Source organism: Narcine bancroftii, chromosome 4, assembly GCF_036971445.1.
Source record: "Narcine bancroftii isolate sNarBan1 chromosome 4, sNarBan1.hap1, whole genome shotgun sequence".
In the NCBI taxonomy this organism is placed as follows: Eukaryota; Metazoa; Chordata; class Chondrichthyes; order Torpediniformes; family Narcinidae; genus Narcine; species Narcine bancroftii.
Genome location: NC_091472.1, coordinates 1,316,977 through 1,342,305, shown reverse-complemented (window position 1 = coordinate 1,342,305; position 25,329 = coordinate 1,316,977). Strand labels below are relative to the sequence as shown.

The window sequence follows — 25,329 nt, the reverse complement described above, 5'->3', positions numbered from 1 at the left end:
AGCCACACCTACTGGCAGGTCTTACAGGATTGCTCCTAGCCAGACCAGGTCATTCTAGACTGGTCAACCTACTTGTGACATGCTCCAGTCTTTTAGTTAATAAAAGCCTTGGTTTGGATCAACAAGTCTTTGGTTCTTTCGACGCGTTCTACAATTTTATTAACTAAAATATTTTGAAGGGATGGAGTACATGCTACGTCTGGAACGCCTCGACATTGACCCACAGTCAGCTACAGCCTCGAAATACTTTAAGCACTGGGTGAGATGCTTCAAAACATATTTACAGCTCTCTGATCCTGCCGTGATAGAGGACAACCATCGACTACTAATAATGATGACTATGGTGTTCCCAAGAGTCTACCAGAGTGTCCAGAATGCGACCACTTATGCTGCAGCCATGAAGGTGCAAAAAGGTTCTACGAGCGACCAGTGAACAGGGTCTATGCTCGGTACAAACTTGTTACAAGGAGGCAACAGCCCGATGAGTCCTGTAAAGCTTACAGTCAGGCACTAAGGGCAATAGGCAGGGACAGAACTGTTGTGGAGACCAGAGACGATCTCATTTGGGATGCCTATGTAGCTGGGGTTCGATCGAATGAGGTGAGGCAGCGCCTGCTAGAACAAGGGGGAGAAAACCTAGAGAATGTGATCCGGATCGCAGAGACGATGAAAGCTGCGGTCTTAAGAATGGACATGTACTCTTGGGGCTGGACCCCACACTCTGATGTGAGTAGGATGCCCTCCTTTACCCTACTACTACCACTACACTGCCCGGTGCAACCCCAAAGTGTTATTTCTGTGGGAGGAACAAGCACAGCAGGTCCCAGTGCCTGGCGAGAAAAGCCAGGTGCCAGAAGTGTCTTAAAGTGCCTGTCGCTCCAAAATGGCTACCATCAAACATAGTGCCTCCTGTGAAGCCAAATCGCCACTCTCCATTTCAAACACTTCTTCCTCAGAGTTCTCGTCCAATGAGATGGAGGATTCCACCGCACAGCAGCGCCTGACGTCATGGGGAAGACACCAAACATGGAAGTAACAAACCACCCTCACAGCAATGACGTACATCCTACTTCACGAAGCAACGTCCGACCAGGCCCAAGCCCCAACCTCAACACCTGCCGCTGCCGCCGACCAGGGACCTGCCACCGCAGCCAACTGGGGATCCGCTGCTGCCAACCAGGGACCCACCGCTGCCGACCAGGCACCCACCGCTGCCAACCACGGAACCACCGCTGCCGACCATGGACCTGCCGCTGCCGACCATGGACCTGTCACTGCCGACCATAGACCCGCCACCACCACCGCTGCCGACTGGGGACACATCAACGCTGCTGACCCAGCACCCACTGACGCTGCCAACTGGGGACCCGACGCTGCTGACCAGGGACCCGCCACCACTGACTGCCCCACTGCCGACGGCAAGCAGCGACCCCCAACACTTACCTTTGGCTGCAGGCAGCAACACCAACTCCCCGACACTTTTTTCAGCCCAAATTTTTGCGTGACGTCATCATTCATGACTCCACTGTCTACATTACAAGTCTCTGCATCAATAACCCTCAACCAGGACTTTCCCCAACCCCTCACAAAAGCAATGGAACAGATTAAATTGCATGGACACTATACCGATTGCTTATTTGACTCAGGGTCAACTGACAGTTTTATCCGCCCAGACCTGTCCCACCGTTGCAGACTGGCCATTCTCCCCACTGCACAGAGAATTTCATTGGCGACCAGATCGTTCTCGACTGGGGTAAAGGGGTACTGCGTGGCGACCCTGAAAGTCCAGGGCATCACGTTCACAGACTTCAAACTATTAGTCCTTCCCCAATTGTGCGCCCCTGCTCTGCTGGGACTGGATTTTCAGTGCCAGTTTCAAACCATTTTCCTGCACTTTGGGGGGCCTCATGCTCCACTCTCTGTCTGTAACCACTCCACCCCGGAAACATGCCAGTGGCAGCCCGAGCCACCTGCCCCCGCGGCCTGTAGTCTCTCCACACTCCGAGTTGCTCCACCAGCACTTTTCGCAAATCTCACCCCTGGCTGGAAGCCTGTGGCCACCAAAAGCCGGCAATATAGTTATGAACACAGGAAATTTATCACAAGCGAGGTGCGCAGACTGCTGGATGAGGGCATTATCGAATCTAGCTCAAGTCCATGGAGGTCCCAGGTGGTGGTTGTTAAAAATGGGGAGAAGCTGCGGATGGTGGTTGACTACAGCCAGACAATCAACTGCTTCACGCTTCTGGATGCATACCCCCTTCCATGGATCACGGATGTGGTGAATCAGATCACCCAATACCATGCATTTTCCACCATTGACTTACATTCGGCCTGTCATCAGATCCTGATCCGCCAAGAGGACCGACCTTTCACGGCCTTCGAAGCGAAGGGGCAGCTGTAGCAATTCCTCAGGGTACCCTTTGGGGTCACAAATGGCGCCGCGGTCTTCCACTGGGAAATGGACTGGATGGAGGACCAAAACAGGCTGACTGCTACTTTCCCGTATCTGGACAATGTCACCATCTGCATCCATGACACGGAGGATCATGATGTCAACCTTGAGAAATTTTTTCAGACTGCAACTTGCCTGAACTTGACCTACAATTTCAACAAGTGTGTCTTCCGGACCACTCGGCTCACAATTCTGGGTTGTGTGGTGAATGAGGTGATCATGCCGGACCCTGACTGCATATGTCCCCTCATGGACTTTCCCCCCTCCCCCCCACCCCGCACACCCAAAAGGCTCTCAGAGGCTGCCTGGGTTTTTTCTCTTACTATGTCCAATGGGTTCCACACTATGCCAACAAGGCACGGCCACTCATCAAGACCACCTCCTTCCACCGTCAACCGAAGCCAGAGCGGCCTTCGACCGCATCAAATCGGACATCACCGCTGCAACGCTGCATGCCATCGACATGTCCATTCCGTTCCAAGTCGAAAGAGATGCGTCTGACTTTGCACTGGCAGCCACTTTGAACCAGGCCGGACGGCCGGTAGCCTTCTTCTCCAGAACCCTCCAGGGTCTTGAGAGCCGACACTCCTCTGTCGAGGAGGCCCAGGCCATAGTCGAACCAGTACGTCGTTGGAGACACTACCTCACTGGCAGGCGCTTTACATTGCTGACTGACCAATGCGCGGTCTCCTTCATGTTTAGCAATAACCAACGTGGTAAGATCATGACAAAATCACCAGGTGGAGAATCGAGCTCTCCACCTTTAATTATGACATGCTGTATCGGCCAGGTAACCTCAGTGATCCGCCAGATGCACTCTCCAGGGGGACTTGCGCCAACATGCAACTGGACAAACTGCAGAAACTCCACGAGGAGCTGTGTCATCCAGATTCGCGCACTTTGTCAAAGATCGCAGCCTGCCCTACACAGTCGAGGAGATTCACTCCATGACCTGAGCCTGCCCAGTGTGTGCTGAGTCCAAGCCCCACTTCTTCTGTCCGGAAAACACCCATGTCATCAAAGCCACCCGCCCCTTTGAGCATCTCAGCATAGACTTCAAGGGGCCCTTACCATCGACCAACCGTAACACCTACATCCTTACGGCCATCAACAAGTAGTCCCGCTTCCTGTTCGCCGTGCCCTGCACAGACATCATTGCCTCCTCAGTTACAGGGCCTGCACTGCATCTTCGCCATCTTCGGGTACCCCAGTTACATCCACAGTGACAGGGGGGTCCTTGTTTATGAACGTGGAGCTGCGGCAGTACCTTCTGGAGCATCGTATTGCTTCAAGCAGGACCACCAGCTATAACCCACGGTAATGGGCAAGTCAAAAGAGAGAATGCCACCATCTGGAAAGTGGTTACACTTGCCTTCTGGTCCAAAGATCTCCCCACCTCTCATTGGCAGGATGTGCTCACTCGTGCCCTACACTCCATCCGTTCCCTCCTATGCACCGTGACCAATGCCATCCCCCATGAAAGGATGTTCTCTTTCCCAAGGAAATCTGAGTCAGGTACGACTATATCGGTATGGCTCATGATACTCTAAGAACGACCCCTTGGTTGACCTAGTGACTCTGCTCCATGCAAACCCACATTATGCCTACGTTGAGTCCCCGGAGAGGCAGGAGGACAGTCTCAGTAAGGGACCTAGCCCAAGCCGGATCAGGCGCAACAGTGCCTTTAACCCAACCTCCCCCTATTCCTTCTCCCCCAGGTCATGTGCTTGAACAGAGGGACCAGCACCACCCCACCAGCTCAGGCCAGACTGTCGACAACGCCGTTGGGGAATTGAGCGAAGCAGTGGCCACACCCTACAGGCCTGTCAGCGACACGACTCCAGCAACCCCATTCCCAGCACCACGGCGGTCATGCTGGATGGTCAGGCCCCCTGACCAGTACAACCCCTAACCTCCATCCATCCTGGGGTCAGTTCTCAAAGAAGGGGTGAATGTGATAGTACAGATTCTATCACCAATATGTACAGATGGTAGTGTAGGATGACTGTGATTGGGTTGAGAGCATAGATACACCTACTGGCAGGTCTTAAAAGATTGCTCCGAGCCAGACCAGGTCATTCTGGACTGGTCGACCTATTTGTGATCTGCTCCAGTCTTTTAGTTAATAAACACCTTGGTTTGGATCAACAAGTCTTTGATTCTTATCCTGAGCATAAATTGGTTTGCACTTGGTGGGCAAGAAGGTGGCAGAAGACTTTATCTACAAATGGGACACCAAAATGTTATCTGGGCAAATAGACAGCCCTATACTAAAACAGATTATCCACATTTAGAATAACATTAACCAATATTAACCTCCATCAGCCAGCTCCCCACCATGACTACCAGCCCCCCCCACATCTCCATCGGGCACACAAAACTCAAAACGGTCAACCAGTTTACCTATCTCGGCTGCACCATTTCATCAGATGCAAGGATCGACAATGAGATAGACAACAGACTCGCCAAGGCAAATAGCGCCTTTGGAAGACTACACAAAAGAGTCTGGAAAAACAACCAACTGAAAAACCTCACAAAGATAAGCGTATACAGAGCCGTTGTCATACCCACACTCCTGTTCGGCTCCGAATCATGGGTCCTCTACCGGCACCACCTACGGCTCCTAGAACGCTTCCACCAGCGTTGTCTCCGCTCCATCCTCAACATCCATTGGAGCGCTTTCATCCCTAACGTCGAAGTACTCGAGATGGCAGAGGTCGACAGCATCGAGACCACGCTGCTGAAGATCCAGCTGCGCTGGGTGGGTCACGTCTCCAGAATGGAGGACCATCGCCTTCCCAAGATCGTGTTATATGGCGAGCTCTCCACTGGCCACCGTGACAGAGGTGCACCAAAGAAAAGGTACAAGGACTGCCTAAAGAAATCTCTTGGTGCCTGCCACATTGACCACCGCCAGTGGGCTGATAATGCCTCAAACCGTGCATCTTGGCGCCTCACAGTTTGGCGGGCAGCAACCTCCTTTGAAGAAGACCGCAGAGCCCACCTCACTGACAAAAGGCAAAGGAGGAAAAACCCAACACCCAACCCCAACCAACCAATTTTCCCTTGCAACCGCTGCAATCGTGTCTGCCTGTCCCGCATCGGACTTGTCAGCCACAAACGAGCCTGCAGCTGACGTGGACTTTTTACCCCCTCCATAAATCTTCGTCCGCGAAGCCAAGCCAAAGAACCAATATTTAGGAATCAAAGTGGGGCTGTCCCTAAAAGCACCCCGACTCCAAATAGATTTTACCATTGAAGATAGGTAACAAGATCCTGGACAGCTGGCATCGAAAAATGGCATCAGGTGTGTAGAGGATTGTTACGAGTGGGGGCAACTAATGGGATTCAAACAACTCAGGCAGAAGTACTATTTATCAAATAAGACATTCCACTGCAACCTTCAGATAAGATCTTTTCTATGGGACAAATTAGGTCCAACCTTGGCCCTACCAGAGTGCAGTGACATAGAGACCATGATACAAAGGGGGAACACATAGAAATTCATTTCAGCAATATATTTCTTGCTCCGTGGAAGGACCCAAAACGAGTCCTTCACAAATCATGAGAGATGGGAGTCAGACTGAGGAATTGGTGAGCGGTGCTGGCCCGACTTGTGTCGGACCACCATGATCGCAGTCATCAATGCGCAGTACAGGCTGGTGCAATGCAATTTTCTACACTAGCTGTACCTGACACCACAAAGAATGAACAGATCTAAACCAGAACTATCAGATTAATATTTCAGATGTGGCATTGAGACAGAAACCTTTGTGCACATGACCTGGACATGTGCCATGGTGAGACCCTTTTGGGTGGAATTAAGCCAAGCCCTAGCGAAAATTATAGGTGAGGAATTCCCACAGGACCCCAAGCTGTTCCTGTTGGGTAGCATAATGGGCTTAAGACTCACAATGAAGCTGTCCAAATTCCAAATTCAATCTGTAATGGCAGTGGCCAGGAAGTGCCTAGCAGTTACCTGGAAGTCCGACTCTTGCCTGAGCGTTGCGCGCTGGAGCAAGGAGATGCAAGGTTGTGTTTCCCTGGATAAGATCACCTATAACTTAAGGGGAAGGTATTATACTTTCCAAAAATCTGGCAAACCATACTTAAATTTTATAGGAGCACGGTTGTAAGAAGCATTGTAAGGACCTTTCCCGGTTCCTCAACTGTGTGTGTGGGGGGTGGGAAGAGGCGGGGAGTCCATCTCATTCCAACCAGGTAAAGTCAAGAAATTAACCTGAGCTGGGGCCGCCACACCGTGACAAACCTACAATACCCTGACATATGATTTACACCTATGTTGAGAGTACCTTTAGTGTCCTGTGTGCTTTTGGTTAGTTAAGTGTTGAAGTGTTTTGTGTCGAGGGAGTGGGGGAGAAATCTGTATAGAATTGATATGGAAAAGATGTAGTCAGTGTTGATTTGTAAACACTGACATGGACAATGTTGAAAACTGAGTTCAAGTCTGGAAAATCATCAATAAAATATTCAAAAAACAGGAGGGCACATCGTCAGGATTGAAGGGCACCCATTTAATACAGAGATGCAGAGAAATTTTTTTAGCCAGAGAGTGGTGAACCTCATGGGTGTATTTAAAACATGTGAATAGTCAGGGTATTAAAGGTTATGAGAAGGTAGGGGAGAGGGGCTGTGGGAAAATAGATCAGCTCAGGATGGAATGGTGGGGAGGACTCGATGGGCCAAATGGTCTACTTCTGTTCCTATATCTTATAGTCTCTATTTTATCCACCAAGGAGGTCTCATGCCCCTCGACTCCTCTCTCACATATGCCCGAGGGGATTCACTTCATCGGTGGCCAAATTAGCCTAGTCTTCAGCCTGTCATAAGGAACAACTTGTTCCACTCCTTCAGCAAATCACCCTGCTCCACAGCACCTACATGCAATCCTCACACTCAGCAATACAACCCCAGCACAATCTAGCTCCAGTTACTTCACTAGATTTTATGAGAATAAGCTTTTTTTTAAATTCAATAAATACCAAAAATCCATGATGTGTGAAAATTACAGCAACTGTTCAGGTGGAAGCAAGTAGTTCCCACTCCAAGAATGGGAGACTGCAGCCCTCCTCTCTGCTTCAAACACCTCCTCCGTCCACACAACGTTCTGCAAAGAGTCCCCACTTTTGACTGCTTTCAGCCAGCCAGGCTGCTGAGTTTGGAGGGTCCAAACACTGGCATGAAGTAACTCGCCAGGAATTGGCCACACCTTTCCCCAATGTGTCAGTGCCCAAGATCACTCTTTGACAGCGAGGTGATTTGTACGCTTTCTCTGCTCCAGGTATCGTTGGAAAGCTGGTTCCTCCTCCTGCTCCTCCGCTTCTGCCCAAGAAACAAGGAAATAATGACACAACACAGCACACACAGCCCACCTCCGGAGGGCGCAGCCCCACACTACTTACCCCCAAACTGTGTGCAGTCCCATCTCACGCATCCCCAGAGAGTGCGCAATCCCTTCCCGTCCCACCTCCAAACAGGGCGCAATCCTGTCCCATCCCACCCTGAGATGGCGCAGTCCTGTCCTGAACCCCCTGAGACAGGGCGCAGTTCCACACCATCCCACCTCCAGAACAGAGAGCGCACAAGGTTCCCTGCCACTAGGTCAGTGAGCACATATGGTCAACTTCCTACCCCCCCACCCCCGACAGCGAGACCACATGGTCAACTCCCCACTCCCCCCACCCAAGGACAGTGAAACACACGGATCCCCCCCCACCAGTGTACAGGCCCATTCCACCCCTCCCCACCATAAACCTGTCCTATCCTGTGCAAAACATAGGGATGTTCTGGATGTATTTCCCGTCCCAGCAACCCTGGGCCTCAGTTCATGACCCCACTGCCCTTGCCCATTACCAAAGGGCTCCCGCCTCCACAAATCTCAACCATGTGCCACTTACTTCGATAATCCGTGTCATCAGTGTCGGAATCTACTTCGTCATCCTCCTCATCAACGATTCCACGGGTCAGGATCAGGCTAGACGGTCCAGGTTCCATCTCTTGCTCTGTGTCTGCTGGAGGGTGAATCCACAGTGGATCATAAAGGAAGCCACATCGATGCCACGTGGGATGCCACGATTAGTATTGCGGTTAGTGCAACGCTGTTATAGCACCAGCTATCAGGACCTGTGCTGTCTGTAAGGAGTTTCTACTCTCTCCTCATGTCTGCATGGTTTTCCCCGTGGACTCCAGTCTCTCTCACCCTTCAAAATGTATCACGGGTGCAGGTTAATTGGGTGGCACAGGCTCATGGGCCGAAAGGACCTGTTACCGTGCTGCATGTTAAATTTTTAAAAACTTAATTTAAAAAAACCATTGTGGCAGCTTGCCACTAGGCAGACGAACCGGCCCCGCTTGTAATCCGCAGCTGGCCGAAATGGCGCCGTCGGGGGGGGGGGGGGGTTTCCCCTTCTTCTCAGCACCAGGCTCAGAAGCCCGCGCTGGGGGATCACGTGATGCCTGAGTGACATCAGCGCCACCCACCGCGGGTCTCAGCCAGGTCCAGGCTGGGAGTATAAGTCTAGCCCAGCAGCCAGCCATAAACCATTCTTTTCTGCTCATTGAGCTCAATCCGTCTGGTTGTGTGTTCTTTCAGTATCAGTGTAGCTGCCGCTACAATTGGTGACCCCAACAGGTTCAAACGTCTTTGATCCCAACATGAGTGAACCTGGGATCAGTGCTATAGCCGTCAAGTTGCCTGACTTATGGGTTCAGGAGACAGAGACCACACGGAGGGTCAGGTTCACCTCCACCAGATTTCGTCCGAAACGACCAAATTCTACCATGTGGTCGCCGCCCTGGACCAGGCCACCACCAAACATGTGCTGCACCTCGTTCAGCACCCACCCGCCGAAGACAAATCCTCACCTGACTATTCAGGCGTCAGCATGCCGCTTGGATGTTGCACCTCGATGCCTTGGGGGACAGGTCCCCGGTGGAGCTGATGGACGAGATGCTCACACACATGGGTGATCACACCAACTGCCCACTCTTTGAGCGAATTTTCCTCGACCATCTGCCCGATGATATCCAGCCGTTACTGACCCAAGAGAGCTTTACCGACCCGAGGCCCAAGTGCTATGGCTCGAGCGATTCCCGGAGGGCTCAGTGGTCCAGCAGATCATGAGGCATGGGCATGATCACGCCAAGTCTGCCCCTCGCGCTGTAGTGGAATACTCTGCCACTGCAGGGGCCACCAAGAGCATAACCAGGGGCATGGCATCCATTCCAGGCGTCTGCTTCTACCACCAGCGCTGGGGAGCCAAGGCTTGGAAGTGTCGTCAGCCCTGCTCGCTCCAGGGAAATGAACAGGCTGGCTGCTGTTAATGGCTGCGGCGGCTGGCCAAGGAGACAGCCTCCTCTACCTGCAGGATTCGGTCAGCAGCCAGTGCTTCCTCATCGACACTGGGGGCCAGATCAGCCTCGCCATCGAGTCCAGGAACCCTTGAGGACTTCCCCTCCGTGCGGCCAACGCAACGGAGATCCAGACTTATGGACATAAGACCGTCCACTTCCAGATCAGCTGGTGAAAGTTCTCATGGTAGTTCACTGTCTCGTCCTTTCAAACCGCCATCCTGGGTGCTGACTTCCTCCTTGCCCACGGCCTCCTGGTGAACATTCAAGATAGGCGCCTGGTAGATGCCCGGACTTTCCAGGCCATTTCCCTCGATGCCTCCCGCACAGAGCAGCCACAGATGGCCATGATCAGCACATCGAGAGTCGAGTTCCAGCAAATCCTGGACAAGTTCCCAGCCCTCCTCAGGCCACAGTTCTCCGCTGCCTCAACGCGCCATGGGGTGTTCCACCACATCCACACCAAGAGTCCACTGGTTCACGCCAAGGCACGCCGGCTCCTGCCTGACAAGCTCCAGGTGGCGAACAAGCTCCAGGTGGCGAAGAAAGAGTTTTTGCATCTGCTGGAGCTGGGGATTATTCGGCGCTCCGACAGTCCGTGGGCCTCGCTGCTCCACCTGGTCCCGAAAGCCTCCAGCGGCTGGCGCCCCTGCAGAGACTATCGACAGCTCAACAAGGTGACAGTTCCTGACCGTTACCCCATCCCTCACATCCAGGACTTTACGGCCAACCTGCATGGTGCGAGGATTTTCTTCAAGGTTGACCTGGTGCGCGGGTATCACCAAATCCCGGTGCTCCCTGAGGACATACCCAAGACAGCCATCATCACCCCCTTTGGCTTGTTCGAATTCCTTCGCATGCCGTTCGGGCTAAAGAACGCCGCTCAGACCTTCCAGCGCCTCATGGACTCAGTGGGCAGGGACCTGAATTTCGTCTTCATTTACTTGGACGACATCCTCGTTGCCAGCAGGGATTGGGTGCAACAAAAGGCCCACCTGCGCGCCCTCTTCTCCCAGCTGGCCAACTTCGGCCTCACCATCAACGCAGCCAAGTGCCAGTTCGGGAAATAGTCCGTGCAGTTCCTGGGCCATACCATCACGGCCGAAGGAGCCACGCCCTCCGCTAAAAAGGTCGCCGCTATCAAGGAGTTCCTACGCCCAGACAACCTCAAGGGGCTGCAGGAGTTCGTGGGTATGGTCAACTTCTATAAACGATTCATCCCAGGAGCCGCGCGCATCATGCAGCTGCTATTCGCCCTAATCACAGTTAAGCACAAAATGCTCACCTGGTCCCCAGAGGCCTGCAGTGCATTTGAGGCTACCAAGGACACCCTCGCGAAGGCTACCATGCTTGCCCACCCACACACCAACCTGCATATGGCGCTCTCCGTTGATGCCTCTGCCACAGCCATCGGCGCCATCCTGGAGCAGCAGGTGAATGGACAATGGGAGCCGCTGGCATTCTTCAGCTGGCTTCTCCGCCCACCAGAGTGCAAGTTTAGCGCCTTCAACCATGAGTTACTGGGCTGTACCTGGCACTGAGGCATTTCCGCTATTTCTTGGAGGGGAGGACTTTTACCTTCTTCACTGACCATAAACCCCACTGAGGCGTTCGCGATGGCAAAGGATCCCTGGCCGGCCCACCAACAGTGTCACCTCTCCTTTGTGTTGGAATTTACCACTGACATTTGGCACAAGGCGGGGAAGGGCAACGTGGTCACCGATCCACTCTCACGACCGGCCATCTGTGTGCTGACACCCGGCCTCAACTTCTACCAGCTTGCCTTGGACCAGAAGTCCGACAAGGAGACGCGAGCCTTCAGGACTGCTATCACGGGCCTACGGTTCTGGGACCTCCCGACTCCTGGCGGCGAAGGCACCGTCCTGTGTGATGTCTCCATGGGCACCCCAGCAGTGGCGCAGGAAAGTCTACCATCACATTCACGACCTTTTGCATCTGTCCATCAGGTCCACAGTCCGTATGGTGGCAGAACTTGCATGGGCTGCAGAAGCAGATCGCGGGCTGGGCCAGAACATGCCCCCATTCCCAGATGTCCAAGGTGCACAGGCACACCAGGGCACCCGTGTAAGAGTTTGACCATGTCCGGGAACAGTTCAGCCACATTCACATGGACATAGTTGGGCCCTTACCAATTTCCCGGGGAAACCCTTATCTGTTCACAGTGGTAGAGCACACCACTTGTTGGCCCGAGCTGATCCCGATATCAGACGCCTCCACAGACTCCTGCTCCCAAGCGCTGTTGCATGGTTGGGTCGCCTGGTTCGGCATTCCGAATCACCTCACCAGCGATCGGGGCTCTGGGAACAGCTTGCCAACAGGTTGGGGATAGAGCTACTCTGCACCATGGCCTATCACCCGCAGGCCAGTGGGCTGGTCAAGCGTCATGGCCCGACTCACCGTTCCCGACTTGGATGCTCCTGGGCATCCACTCCACGCCCAAGGAGGATCTGCAGACATCATCAGCTGAGCTGGTCTAGGGCGTACCGCTGGTACTGCCCAGTGAGTTCATCAACGTGCCTTACAACCCCCAGCGGTCGCCACATGAGCTACTTCCCCACCTCCGGGCCCATTTGGACTCCTTCGCACCCCCACCACCGCCCAGACGTGGCACACGGCCATCTTACGTCCCCAGCGAGCTGCACTCCGCAGAGTACATTTTTATTCAGCGGGGCCCACCCATGGCATCTCTGCAGAGACCTTACAAGGGGCCATACAGGGTTGTCCAGCATTCAGGGTCTACGTTCACGTTGGACATCGGCGGCAGGTGGGGGCTGTTTACTGTGGACAGGCTGAAGCCAGATCACCTCGACCCCACCGAACCAGTGATTATGGCCCAGCCCAAGGAGCAAGGCCGCCCAGCTAAAAAGGACATTGGCACCTGTTCTAGGGGGGGGGGGGGGGGGGCGCTGTGTGGCGGCATGCCAATAGGCAGGTGAACTGGCCCTGCTTGTGATCCACGCGGTGGAGCAGCCGGCCAAAATGGCGCCATCGGGGTTTTCCCCTTCTTCTCAGCACCAGGCTCAGAACCCCGCGCTGGGGGACCACGTGACGCCTGAGTCACGTTGGCGGCCGCCAGTGCGATTCTCAGCCAGGTCCAGGTTGGGAGTACAAGTCCAGCCTGGCAGCCAGTAATAAACCAGTTTTTTCTGCTCACTCAGCTCAACCTGTCTGGTTGCGTGTTCTTTCAGTAGCAGCGTAGCTGCCGCTACACCATCTCCAAACACTCATTAATCTGGACATCAGAGGAATTTTTCTGGGTATCAAAGGAATAGGAATTCTAAAAATGTAAGTGGCCAAGTTTGTCAGCTCTTGGACTGTACACGTTGGAATATAGAGGATTTGGGCGGGGGGGTGGCAGGGGGAAACCTCATAGACACATTTCAAATGCTGAAAGGCCTGGACAAAGTCAATATGGCAAGGATATTCCCACAGTTGGGGAGTGTAGGACAAGAGGGCAGAACTTCAGGGTTAAAGGGCATCAATTTAAAACAGAGATGAAGAGAAATGCCTTTAGTTGGGGGCGGGGGTGGGTGAGTCTGTGGAACTTGTAGCCACAGGCAGTTGTGGAAGGGGTCATTGGGTGTGTTTAAGCCAGAGATTGACAGGCATTTGATTAGTCAGGGCATCAAGGGTTACGGGGAGAAGGCCGGGGGTGTGGCTGAGTGGGAGGGTGGATCAGCTCCTGATTAGAATAGTGGAGCAGACCCAAGGGGCCAATTGGCCAACCCCTGCATCTATATCTTGTGATCATTCAAAGTACCAGGTCACCTAATCCTGCACCAGAGAATAGATCTGAAGGGCCAAAAAATCTTCTCCTGCACCTCGTGTCTTCATTCCCCAAAGCTCCCACCCAAGCAACCTCGAGTGACCACTCTGACTTACCTTTGGCTGGAATGGAGCTGGTGTCCATGGCAAAATCTCCCATGTCTCTCTGCAGATGTTCCAGCTGTTCCTCTCGCTTCTTCGCCTCCCTGTCGGCCTGTGGTACAAACAGAGTCCCGGCATGGGGGTGAGGTGGGGGCGGGGGTCCGAGCACGAGGAGGTGGATGCGGGCAAGAGGCAGAAGGTGGGGGTGAGAAGGTGGGTACAATGCAGGGGTGGGGATGCGAGGTAGAGGATGGGGGACGAGGAAGGGGATGGGGGTGAGGGGGACAGGAAGTTAAAAGGCATGGTGCATTACAGACGTTACACCAGCGCGCAGAGGATGCAGACACGTTGAATTTGTGAGAACACACCCACAGATGGAGAATGATGGTTATGTGGACAGAAGATCTGGGCTGGGAGAACTTCATGGGTTCAGCCAGATTAAGGGATCATTTGTTTAGGGGGTGTAACATTATGAGGGATCTACTCAGGGTGAACTGGGAGGATTCTTTCCCTTGGCATAATTCAGTAATATGGGGTCATGGATTTGTACATTTAAAAAATGCATGCGGCCCAGTAACTGGTCCTTACAGCCCACAATCCCACACATCCCAAATACACCTACATGGCCAATTAACCTCAATCCCGTTCATCTTGGGAGGAAACCAGAAAACCAGGAGAAAACCCAGCTGGGCAACATACAAGTGCTTTACAGACGGCGGTGGATTCCAACCCGTGTTGCTGGCATGGTAAAAGCCAGACTGACAACACCACCCACAATGTGTAGGACTAGGCAAGGGAGGCGAGACACCTCGCAGAGATGGCTGGGGTCTGGAATCCATAGCTGGAAAGAAAGTGGAAGCAGAAAGCTTCATCACACTGGGAGAACAGCCGGAGACAATGTCGGCCCCCAAGGCGGAAGTGGGTCAGTGTCCCTGTCTGCGTAGCTGCAGAAGGTGGGGTGGGTGGGTGGGCCCTACTGTGTTCCAGTCCTGAGTAGCGGAAGGTGGGGAGAAGCCACCAGACTCACTCACTCACCAGCTGTTGCTGCGTCTTCAAGTAATGTGGGCGGTATTCACTGCAGGGGGCGGGGGAACAAACTCAAATTAGGCACAGCCTGTCGCACCCCTCAGTCACTCGCCCATGCCCAACCTGTGCCATGCCCCCACCCCAACCCCGTCGCTCCCCCCAGCCCAACCTGTGCCATGCCCCCACCCCAACCCCGTCACTCCCCCCAGCCCAACCTGTGCCATGCCCCCACTCCAACCCCGTCGCTCCCCCCATGCCCAACCTGTGCCATGCCCCCACCCCATCCCCACTCCTGTCCCATTCCAACCCTGTCGCACGTGTCACTCCCACAACTCCACTCCTCCATTCCACCCCCACTCCATCAGACCCCCAGCTCAACCTATGCCATGCCCCTGCTCCACCCTGCCACAGCTCTCCACCCCACCCTCGCCCCGTCGCACCCCTCCGCCCAATGTTCCCTCTAATTTTAAGTAGTGTGTGCAAAAATCTTATATTGTACAAAGGTTTTTCCTGTGTACCCCTCGTTTCCAAATCATAAATATTTCTCGCAGCTGAACGTTCGTGACCTCGTGAGCTTTCACTGTAGCAGTTTCTACTATTTTGTTCAGCCTTTCAACTTCAAACGCAATTCTTTAATGCTTCACGCCCTTCGCTTCTTTTGAATTCAACAAAGTGAATCGATATTTTTTTCAGTTAAAAACTCAGTAAGCTATCTACAGAATTTGAAACAGATCTTTGTGAACTTTCCGATATGAACACTGTCTACCACACATGGCTGCAGCTGGGCGGCCGCAATACAAACCAGGACAGGGAAGGTGGTGTCGTACTTTAGTGATGTGCAAATGTGGTTTTAACTCGTTCACAAAAACAGTTAGCCAAGAGATTCTTTTCAATAGGTATAATTATTAATGACTACCTTATTCTAGGTCACTAACCTTTTGTGTGCAATTCATTGCCTTTGTGCGCTGGTTGCAAAATGTGTGCGTGCACACACACCGAAGAGGGAACAGTGCCTCTGCCCAACCCCTCTGTCCCACTCCCACCACCGCCCCACCCGTCTGTCCTACCCCCACCAAGCTTGTGGGATCAGGCTCACATTTCATACTCAGCTGCTGCCTCAGAGACCTGCCGCAGGAAGTGGTCCATTCCCGTGCCCTCCACCGCCGATACCCCAACCACCTGACAGAAACAAATGGGGTCAGAGTAGTTCAAGGCAAAAGCAGTTCTGCATGGGCACAAATCCCATATTGGCCCAACCTCACATCGCACCTAATGTGCAACACAGCCAACTCAAGGAACATGTCCCAGCCCACAGAGCGAGGGCTGTTGGGAGCAAAGGAGGGTGAGAGGAGACAAGATTCGGAGAGGCAAAGATAGGGTGGACAGCCAGCAGGAATAGCAAGGCAGGAATAGCAAACATCAAAGGATGTGTGCACAAAGTGAAGGGAGGGAAGTTTAGGGGAGACGTCAGGGGTACGTTTTTCTTTACAGAGTGGGGGCTTGGAATGTGTTCCCAGGGATGGTGGTGGAGGCTGGAACATTGGGGGGATTTAAGAAACTCTTAGGCAGACTCCTGGATGGAAGAAAAATAGAGGGTTTCGGGGTAGGGAGGGTTTAGTTAGGTTTTTCTGGTAGGCATATAGAGTATGGCATAACCTCAAGGGCTGATGGCCCTGTACTGTGCTGCAGTGTTGCATGGTCATAGCACGTTTCCCTGTTAAGGGCTTGGTAAGGGCAACAGAGGGAGAGAGTGGTCTCCTCATCCATCTGTTTGGGTCATTTCAGTCCTCTCACAGCTCTGGCTCCACAGCCATGTAGTACCTTTCCACCATTCCCCTTTATGATTGAGTCTTGTCAACGTAGCAGGAGTAGGGGAGGACCACCACATGCTGCTATTCCTCTGATGTTGTCACACGTGTTGCCAAGTGAAGTAGGAAGGGATGAGGACAACTGGAATGTTCCACTCACATGGGTAGGGAAGCTTTAGACTCGAGGAATATGGGCCAAACACAGACAAATGGGACTAGCTCGCTCGACATGGAACAGATGGGCAGAAGGGCAGTTTTCTGTGCTGTAGAACTCCAATCATGGTAGCGGGTTTATTGCTATATATAAAGTCCTACTTACTGCAGCAGTAATAAAACTGCAGTATAGGTAACTAAAAAGAGACCATAAATATAGCACACAAAGAATAAATATTCAGTTATCCTCGTGAAGTCTCTGGGCAGTGTTACAAGGGTAAGTTCAGAAATCATGACCTCTGTTGGAAAGAAACTGTTTTGAACTGAGAGGTGTTGGTCTTCAGGCTTCTGTACCTCTTGCCCGAATGTCACAGTGAGAGGATGTGACCAGGGTAATGGAGGTCCTTTATGATGAAGGCTGCCCTCTTGATGCAGAGCTGCACATGGAAGTCTGTCTTGTGTGGGATGTCGGAGCCTGTGATGGACCTGGCTGCATTTGCTACCTTCTGAACTCTTCTGTGTTCCAGGGCATTCAAATTACCAAACCAGGCAGTATCCTTTCCACAGTGCACCTGTGGAAGATTGGTAGACCACAGGGCCATAAAGGTGGCAGAGAGGATTGCTGGAGTCTACCACCCCCCCACCATTGAGATGATCTTCCAGGATTGTTATCTGAAGAGGGTGCACAAAATCACTGAGGACCCCTTCCACCCTGCACACAGCACCTTTCAGCTGCTCCCGTCAGGGAAGAGATCCAGGAGGATCAGAGCCAGCACCACCAGGCTGAGGAACAGCTTTTTCCCACGAGCAGTGAGAATGCTGAACGACTAAAGGAACTGCTCACACTGACCCCTCGAAACTCCCATATTCATAAAGAAATATTTATTTGTATAGATGAATACTTGTCCTGTATATGTATTGTTTGTCCGTACGTACGTGTGTCATGTCTGGGTGCGTGTCTATGTGCTTTGCACCGAGGACCAGAGAACGCTGTTTCATCGCGTTGCACCTGTGCAATCAGATGATGATAAACTTGACTGGAGTATTCAACGACATGCCACATCTCCTCAGGCAGCTTAGAAAGTGGAGGTGTTGATGTGTCTCCATCAAGGTTCACATCAGGATTGGGCAATCGAGTTCTACTGATGAAGACAAGGAGGGAGTGTTCATCATTGGAGTGGGCAGAGACAGAGTGGTTAGGCTTTGGCTCAACAGGTTCGGCAAGGGCAGGCAAGGGGCGAGCGAGAGTCAGAGTTGAAGTCAGAAAGGGCCATCCAATTCAAGGAACAAAAAAGATTCAACAGGTAGGCACAGGTAAAGGCAGGTTTTTCAGATAACTAGTCATAGACAATGGGAATGGCAGCCAAGGCAGGGGAATGCTCCTCTTGCAAAATAGAGGTCATCAGGGAAGCCAGCAATATCCCCGACCACTTCACCTGCACAAAGTACATCCAGCTACAGCTCCTGACAAGCCGATTTAAGGAAGTGGAGGTGGAGTCGGATGAACTCCGGATCATTCAGGAGGCAGAGGGGGTAAAAGACAAGAGTTACGGGGACACCATCGCACCAAAGAGGCAGGAGGAGGGTAGATGGGTGCCAGTCAGGAATGGGAAAGGGAGCAGGCAGGCAGTGCAGGGCACCCCTGTGGCTGTTCCCCTCAGCAACAAGTATACCATTTTGGATACAGTTGGCGGGGAGGTGGGAATGAATTATCAGGGACGTCACAGAGATCAGGTCTCTGGCACAGAGTCTGGTTCTCTGGCTAAGAAGGGACAGGAGGAGAATAGGTAAGCTGTAGTGATGGGAGATTCCATAGCTAGGGGGACAGATAAAAGGTTCTGTGGGAGAGATTGAGTATCCTGGATGGTCTGTTGCCTCCCTGGTCCCAGGGTGCGAGTTATCTCAGATCGAGTTCACAGCATTCTCAGGAGGGAGGGTGAGCACTCAGATGTCATGGTCCATGAAGAGACCAATGATGTGGGTAGGAAGGGTGAGGAGGTCCTGTAAGGAGAGTTCAAGGAGTTAGGGGCTAGATTGAAGGACAGGACCCTCCCGGGTAGTGATCTCAGGATTTCTACCCCAAGCCATGTGCTGGTGAGGTGACAAATAGGAGGATGATGCAGCTCAACACGTGGCTGAAGACCTGGTGCAGGAGGGAGGGCTTCAGGTTTCTGGATCATTTGGCTCTTCCAGGGAAGGTGGGACTGGTTCTGACAGGACGGTTTACATCTGAATAGGAGGGGACTAATATCATTGTGGGAAGGTTTGTTAATATTGATCCGGTGGGTTTAAACTAGATTTACAGGGGAGGGGAATCAGAGCAGATAGAGGAGTGGAGATGACATGAAAATTACATACACCGCTAGAGTCAACGGGTGAACATGGTGGAAATATACTCAGGTGCATCTATTTCAATGCAAGGAGTATTGTAGGAAAGGCAGACAAGCTTAGAGCATGGGTTGGCACGTAGAATTATGACATTGTGGTCATTAGTGAAACTTGGTTACAGGAGGGGCAGGACGGGCAGCTCAGTGTTCAAAGCTTCCGTTGCTTTAGATGTAATAGAGGTAAGAATGGCATTTCATGTCAGAGAAAATATCACAGCTGGGCTCAGGCAGGACAAACCAGAGGGCTCATTTACCAAGGGTACATGGTTGGAGCTGAGGAATGGGGAAGGTATGACCACGGGGTTGTATTTATAGACCACCCAATAATCAACAAGAATTGGAGGAGCTAATCTGTAGGGAGATAGCAGACGGTTTCAGGAAACACAAGGTTGTGATCGTAGGGGATTTAACTTCCCACGTATTGGCTGGGACTCCCAGACTGTAAAAGGGCTGGACGGCTTGGAGTTTGTCAAATGTGTTCAGGAAAGTTCTCTAAATCAGTATATAGAAGGACCAACTAGAGAGAGGGTAATACTGGATCTCCTATTAGGGAACGAGACAGGACAGGTGACAAAAGTATGTGTATGGGAACATTTTGGATCCAGTGATCATAATACCATTAGTTTCAACTTAAATATGGAGAAGGATGGATCTAGAATGCATGGATTAGGAAGGAAGGGGAGGGAAGGGAGGGAGGGGCGGGGAGGGAGGGTAGGGCGGGGAGAGAGGGAGGAGCAGGGAAGGAGGGGCAGGGGAGGGAGCATGGGGGATTTTAGAGAAACATTTTAGATCCTATTGAATCTACTCTGTCCTCTGCTCCTCTTTCTGTTTGTCGGATCTCAGCTTGAGGAAGCCTGCCTCCAACAATTACAGATCCAGCTCACTTTAACTCTGGAACTTGACGAGGAAACAGAAGCAACAATGAACATGCTGAGAGTTACCCGAAGGCTGCTGTAGAATTCATCCAGGACGAGGCTCAGGGAGCGAGTCAGATTACTGGCAAAAGTCGTCTCTTGGTTCAACGCATCTTGAAAAGTTTCAAAATCAGTCATCCACTCCACAGCAAAACCATGGTCCACAATGTCAGTCTGCAAAAACAGCACGTCACAAGCCTGTCACCAACGCTGGGCATTCTTGGGCCTGAGGATCACCAAAACCAGCCCTATGATCAGGACACTTTGGTTCGTCACTAAAGGAGCAACCCAGAATCCCTAAGAATCCAGACAATGGTTCAAATCCCATCTTGCAACTCTGGAATGAAATAACTTCCAGGAAAGGTGACCTGTCGTGGTGGAAATGTTCGTCCTCACCAAGTCTGGTCTCTCTGCAACGCTAGACTCACCTCCCTGATCAATCCTACCTGCCTCCTGAAGTGGTCAATACACCATGTGGACCACATTGTAAGAGCAAAAGGATGAAAACCAGCCTGATCAACACAGACTTATGAAAGGAAAATCAGGTTGGAATTATCCATTCGAGTACTGAGGATGTGACTAGCAGAATGGAGGAACAACCAATGAGTGTGGTGCATTTGGGTTTTTCATAGGTTTTCATTAAGCTTTAATGCAGCAGATAACTCCACAAGAGAACATGGAAATGCAAACAACTTACTGATGTAAATTGAGAATATGCTAATGTTTAAAAAAGACTCCAAAAGTAACCCTGAAAATTACGGGCATGTAAGCCTGACAACAGTAGTAGGTAAATTATTGGAAGGTGTTCTTTGGGATCAGGTATACAAGTATTTGGATAGGCAGGAACTGATTAGGGTTAGTCAACATGGCTATGTGCACGGTAGATCATGTTTCATCAATCTTGTCGTTTTTTGAGGAGGTTGCTAGGAAAGTTCCTGGGAATCTCCTCTGTTGACTACATGGATTTTAGTAAGGCTCTTGACAAGGTCCCACAAGAGAGGGTTAGTCAGGAAGGTGCATACGCTCAGTATTCATGGTGAAGTAGAAAAGTGGATTTGACAATGGCTGGACAGGAGAAGCCAGAGAATAGTGCTGGGTGATTGCTTCTCAGACTGGAGGCCTGTGACTAGTAGTGTGCCTCAGGGATTGGTGCTGGGACCATTGTTGTTTGTTACCTATATCAATGATCTGGATGATAATGTGGTAAATTGGATCAGCAAGTTTGCAGATGACACTAAGATTGGAGACGTTGTGGACAGTGAAGAAGCTTTTCAAAGGTTTCAGAGGGATTTGGACCGGCTGGAATAATGGGCTGAAAAATGGCCGACAAGAGTGAGGTGTTGCATCTTGGAAGGACAAAGAAAGGGCATAAAGAGTAAATAGTTGGGCACTGAGGAGTGCGGTAGAACAGAGGGATCTGGGAATGCAGATACATAATTCCCTGAATGTGGCGTCACAGGTAGACAGGGTTGTAAAGAGAGTTTTTGGCATATTGGCCTTCATAAATCAGAGTATTGAGTACAGGCGTTGGGATGTGATGGTAAAGTTGTATTAGACAATGGTGAGGCCAAATTTGGAGGATTGTGTGCAGTTTTGGTCACCAAACTACAGGAAAGATATCAATAAGATTGAAGAGCGCAGAGAAGATTTACTAGAATGTTGGCTGGACTTCAGGAACTGAGTTACAGGGAAAGGTTAAACAGGTTAGAACTTTATTCCCTGGAGCGTAGAAGAATGAGGGGAGATTTCACAGGGGTATTTAAAATTACAATTTTTTCCAGAGGGTGGGTGAGATACAAACCAGAGAATATGGGTTAAGAATGAAATGGGAAAAGTTTAGGGGGAATGTGAGCAGGAACTTCTTCACAAAGAGAGTGAAGGGGGTGTGGAACAAAATGCCAGATGAAATTTTTAATGCAGGAAGATAGTGGCAGTGTGAGACTTTGTCTTCAAGGCAACAATTTTAGACCCAGTGTTTAGAACAACCTGATTTTAAGGTGAAATTTTTAAGTTTTAGATTGTCCTATACAACGGCATATATGGCATGCACTTCCATCAGACTTAACAACAATACGATTGGTGCCTCCAGAGCTCGCATGTGTAACAAAGTGTCTGAGGGCACTTCACTACAGCATCAAACTACACAAGGCCAAGGCCAAACTTTCATTTATGGGGCACAGTCAAGATTGCCACAGCCTGCTGGAGTAAATTCTTACCTTGTTCATGACAACAATAAAAGGCAGTCTGGTCTTGTAAAGGATACTGAAAAAGAAGAAAATGGTGTCACATTTCAACACAGGATTACTCCCAGTATCACGAGCTCAGAAACAAGAAGATAGGCCAGGTGAATTTGTGGCTGAGGAGCAGGTGCAGAGGACAGGCATTCAGATTTTTAGATCACTGTGATCTCTTCTGGGGTGAGGTGACTAGTTCATGGGACAGGCTGTACATGAACCAGAGAGGGACCAACATCCTGGCAGGCAGGTGCATCAGTGCTCCACAGGTTGGTTTAAACTGAATTACAGGGCTAGCGGGGGTGGGGGGGGGGGGGTGGTGGGGGGGGGAGATGGATGAGATCCCGTGCAGGACAGAGGCAGGTGAGAGGTTAGATGCTGATTTTGGTATGGAGGGTGATGAGAGAAGGCTTAGTGGTCAGGAGAAAAACAGGGAGTGAGGAAGGGCTGTTGGTTTAAATTGTGCTCATTTTAAAGCTACATTCCATCAGGTATGGCAAACTTGGGGCATGGAAAAACACATGCAACTGGGATGTGGTAGTCAACATGGAAAGCTGGCAAAGACCATAAGACATAGGAGTGGAAATAGGCCATTCACCACATCGAGTCTGCCCCACCATTAAATCGTGATCTGATCCATTTCCCCACTCAGCCCCACTGCCTTGAATTTTCCCCATCACCTTCAATGCCCTGGCTAATCAAGAACCTATCAATCTCTGCTTTAAATACACCCATCACCTGGCCTCCAGAATCACCTGTGGCAACAAATTCCAGACTGACCTCCATCTTGCTGAAGAAATTCCTCCACATCTCTGTTCTAAGTGGACGTCCTTCAATCCTGAAGTTGTGCCCTCTTGTCCTAGACTCTCCCACTGTGGGGAACAACCTTTCTACATCTACTCTATCCACGCCTTTCAACATTCAAAATGTTACAATGAGATCCCCCTCATTCTCCTAAATTACAACGAAAGGGGCAGGTCTGGCAGCTCAACATTTCAGGGTACAAGTGATTCAGGAAAGACAGAGGTGGGGAAAAAGGGAGGGGGTTTTGCATTACTGGTTACAAAGGATGTCATGGCAATGGTCAGAGATGACATTAGGAACGGGTGCAGCTGAGGAAGAACAAAGGCATGATCGCTTTGTTGGGAGTGTACTGCAGGCCCCCAAATAGTCAACAGTCCTTCAGTGATCCCCAGAGAGAGGGACCTTGGAGAAAGTGAGGTCAGCACAGAACAGGTTTGTGCGCTGGAACATGTTGAGGTTAAAGCAGAGGAAGCACTGCGTGGTGTGGGAGCTGCTCTGTTCCAGCTCAGAAGGTAGTGAAAGTAAAGCACAAAAGTCTGCAGCTGCCTTGATTGAAGCTCAGATTCTAAATAAAAGCTCACATTCAAGTACAACACAAACTTTCTCTGCTTTGGAACTCCATTTCTATCTCCCACTGCCTGGGAAAGGCAGACCACATGCTGAAAGACCCATTGCACCTCTTCCATGCACATTTACCTTCTGAATAAGCCTATTGTGAGGAGCCTAGGAAGACATTTAGACAGGTACCTGCACAGGGGAGATTTAAGGGACATGGGACAAAAACAGGCAAACAGGAATGGCTTGGGTTGACCACTCGGTTGGCAAGGGTGAGTTGGGCTGAAGCGTGTGTTTTGATGCTGTAACGTCTAAGTGCACGGGCTCAATGCAAAGCCTGCAGCCATACCTGCATGCATACAGCATGTTGGACATGAAAGTGATGGGGTTTGTGCTTCGCGACGTGTCCATCACGTAGATGATGACGGTGGAGAACGTGGATGCCTGCAAAGAAAATCCATGTCAATGCAAGAGGTGGCCATCATCGGACACACTGTGGGAAGATAGCAAAAGAACGGCCAATCAGTCTCTCCCCCCAGGCTCAATTTACACTGGGAGTACAGCCACTGAAGCTGCAAGGAATGAGATCTGTCACTCAGACAACAACAGGGCACAGGCCAGCTGGCCTTACCCTGTCCCATTAAACATTCACTCCTCAACAGATGCTTTCTGAGAGTTGGAGCAATTCATCTTTCTCTATTGTCCAGGGTAGGGATAGTCGAGGTTATATACAAGGCAAAGTCCCCTTGATATTCCCCGTCACACACCCCCAAGGCAGAAACAGAATGAGACCTAGAGAAAAGCTTCTATACTATCCCATGATTTACTCCAATAACAGGATCAAAATGAACTGGACACTTAGGAAGGCTCTCTTTGGAATGGCCTGTAACACAGTTCAGGGCACAGGTTAGACACAATAACTCTACACTGCCCCTTTGCACACTCCAGGCCAAAAGCAAGTCTGTAGGCAGGGACAGAAGGGATTAAACAGGGGCCCCATAGATAATATCAAACACTCCCGGGGGCAGAGACAGCAAGGGTTAAACAGGGGCCCCCATAGATATCAAACACTCCCAGAAACAGGGACAGCAAGGGTTAAACAGGGGCTCCCATAGATGTCAAACACTCCCGAGGACAGGGACAACAAGGATTAAATAGGGGCTCCCATAGATATCAAACATTCCCGGGGACAGCAAGGGTTAAAGAGGGGCCCCATATATATCAAACACAACCGGGGTCAGGGACAGCAAGGGTTAAACAGGCGCCCCCATAGATATCAAACACTCCCAGGGACAACACGGGTTAAACAGGGGCCCCGAAAGATATCAAACACTCCTGGGGGCAGGGACAGGAGAGCTGAATGTATCACAAAATTCTCTCTCTCTACTGTCCACAGAAGTACTCCAGGCAGGTGCTACACAGGTACATGCATTTAGACTCGAGTTGATGAATGTCATGGAACACTTTTCATTGCATGTTAGTGGTTACCAAAGCTTCTGTGATGATGGTTCCAGATGCTGACCAGGTGAAAACTTCAATCTGTCCTGGAGTGTCGATCAGAACATACCTTGAAAAAACAAAAAGATGATATTGACCTGCCAGGGTAAGAGGTTTCTGTGAACTCTCAACAAACCTGGTCCCAACACCATTTTCACCCAGAATTGTGCTGTGTTTTTTTTGTGGGACAAGAAGAGGGCATCACTGGAGTCTTCCTCCATCCCCCCCATCGATGTG

At 51.1% G+C, this 25,329-nt stretch overlaps 1 protein-coding gene across 2 annotated transcripts in view; it reads right to left on the bottom strand.

The window, feature by feature from the left end:
* Positions 1–6,969: 6,969 nt before the first annotated feature.
* Positions 6,970–25,329, bottom strand: part of gpn1 (GPN-loop GTPase 1) — a 30,980-nt gene continuing 12,620 nt past the window's right edge. The window contains exons 6-14 of one of the 2 annotated variants that reach the window (XM_069930598.1): positions 25,084–25,162; positions 23,945–24,039; positions 22,219–22,264; positions 20,030–20,176; positions 15,837–15,919; positions 14,750–14,789; positions 13,730–13,826; positions 8,374–8,487; positions 6,970–7,798 (exon numbers count right to left, since the gene is read on the bottom strand). In XM_069930598.1, coding sequence (XP_069786699.1) covers positions 7,713–7,798; positions 8,374–8,487; positions 13,730–13,826; positions 14,750–14,789; positions 15,837–15,919; positions 20,030–20,176; positions 22,219–22,264; positions 23,945–24,039; positions 25,084–25,162 — 787 coding nt within the window. In that variant the 3' untranslated portion in view covers positions 6,970–7,712. The remainder of the gene's footprint in view (positions 7,799–8,373; positions 8,488–13,729; positions 13,827–14,749; positions 14,790–15,836; positions 15,920–20,029; positions 20,177–22,218; positions 22,265–23,944; positions 24,040–25,083; positions 25,163–25,329) is intronic. The other variant, XM_069930599.1, reaches the window with a different exon arrangement.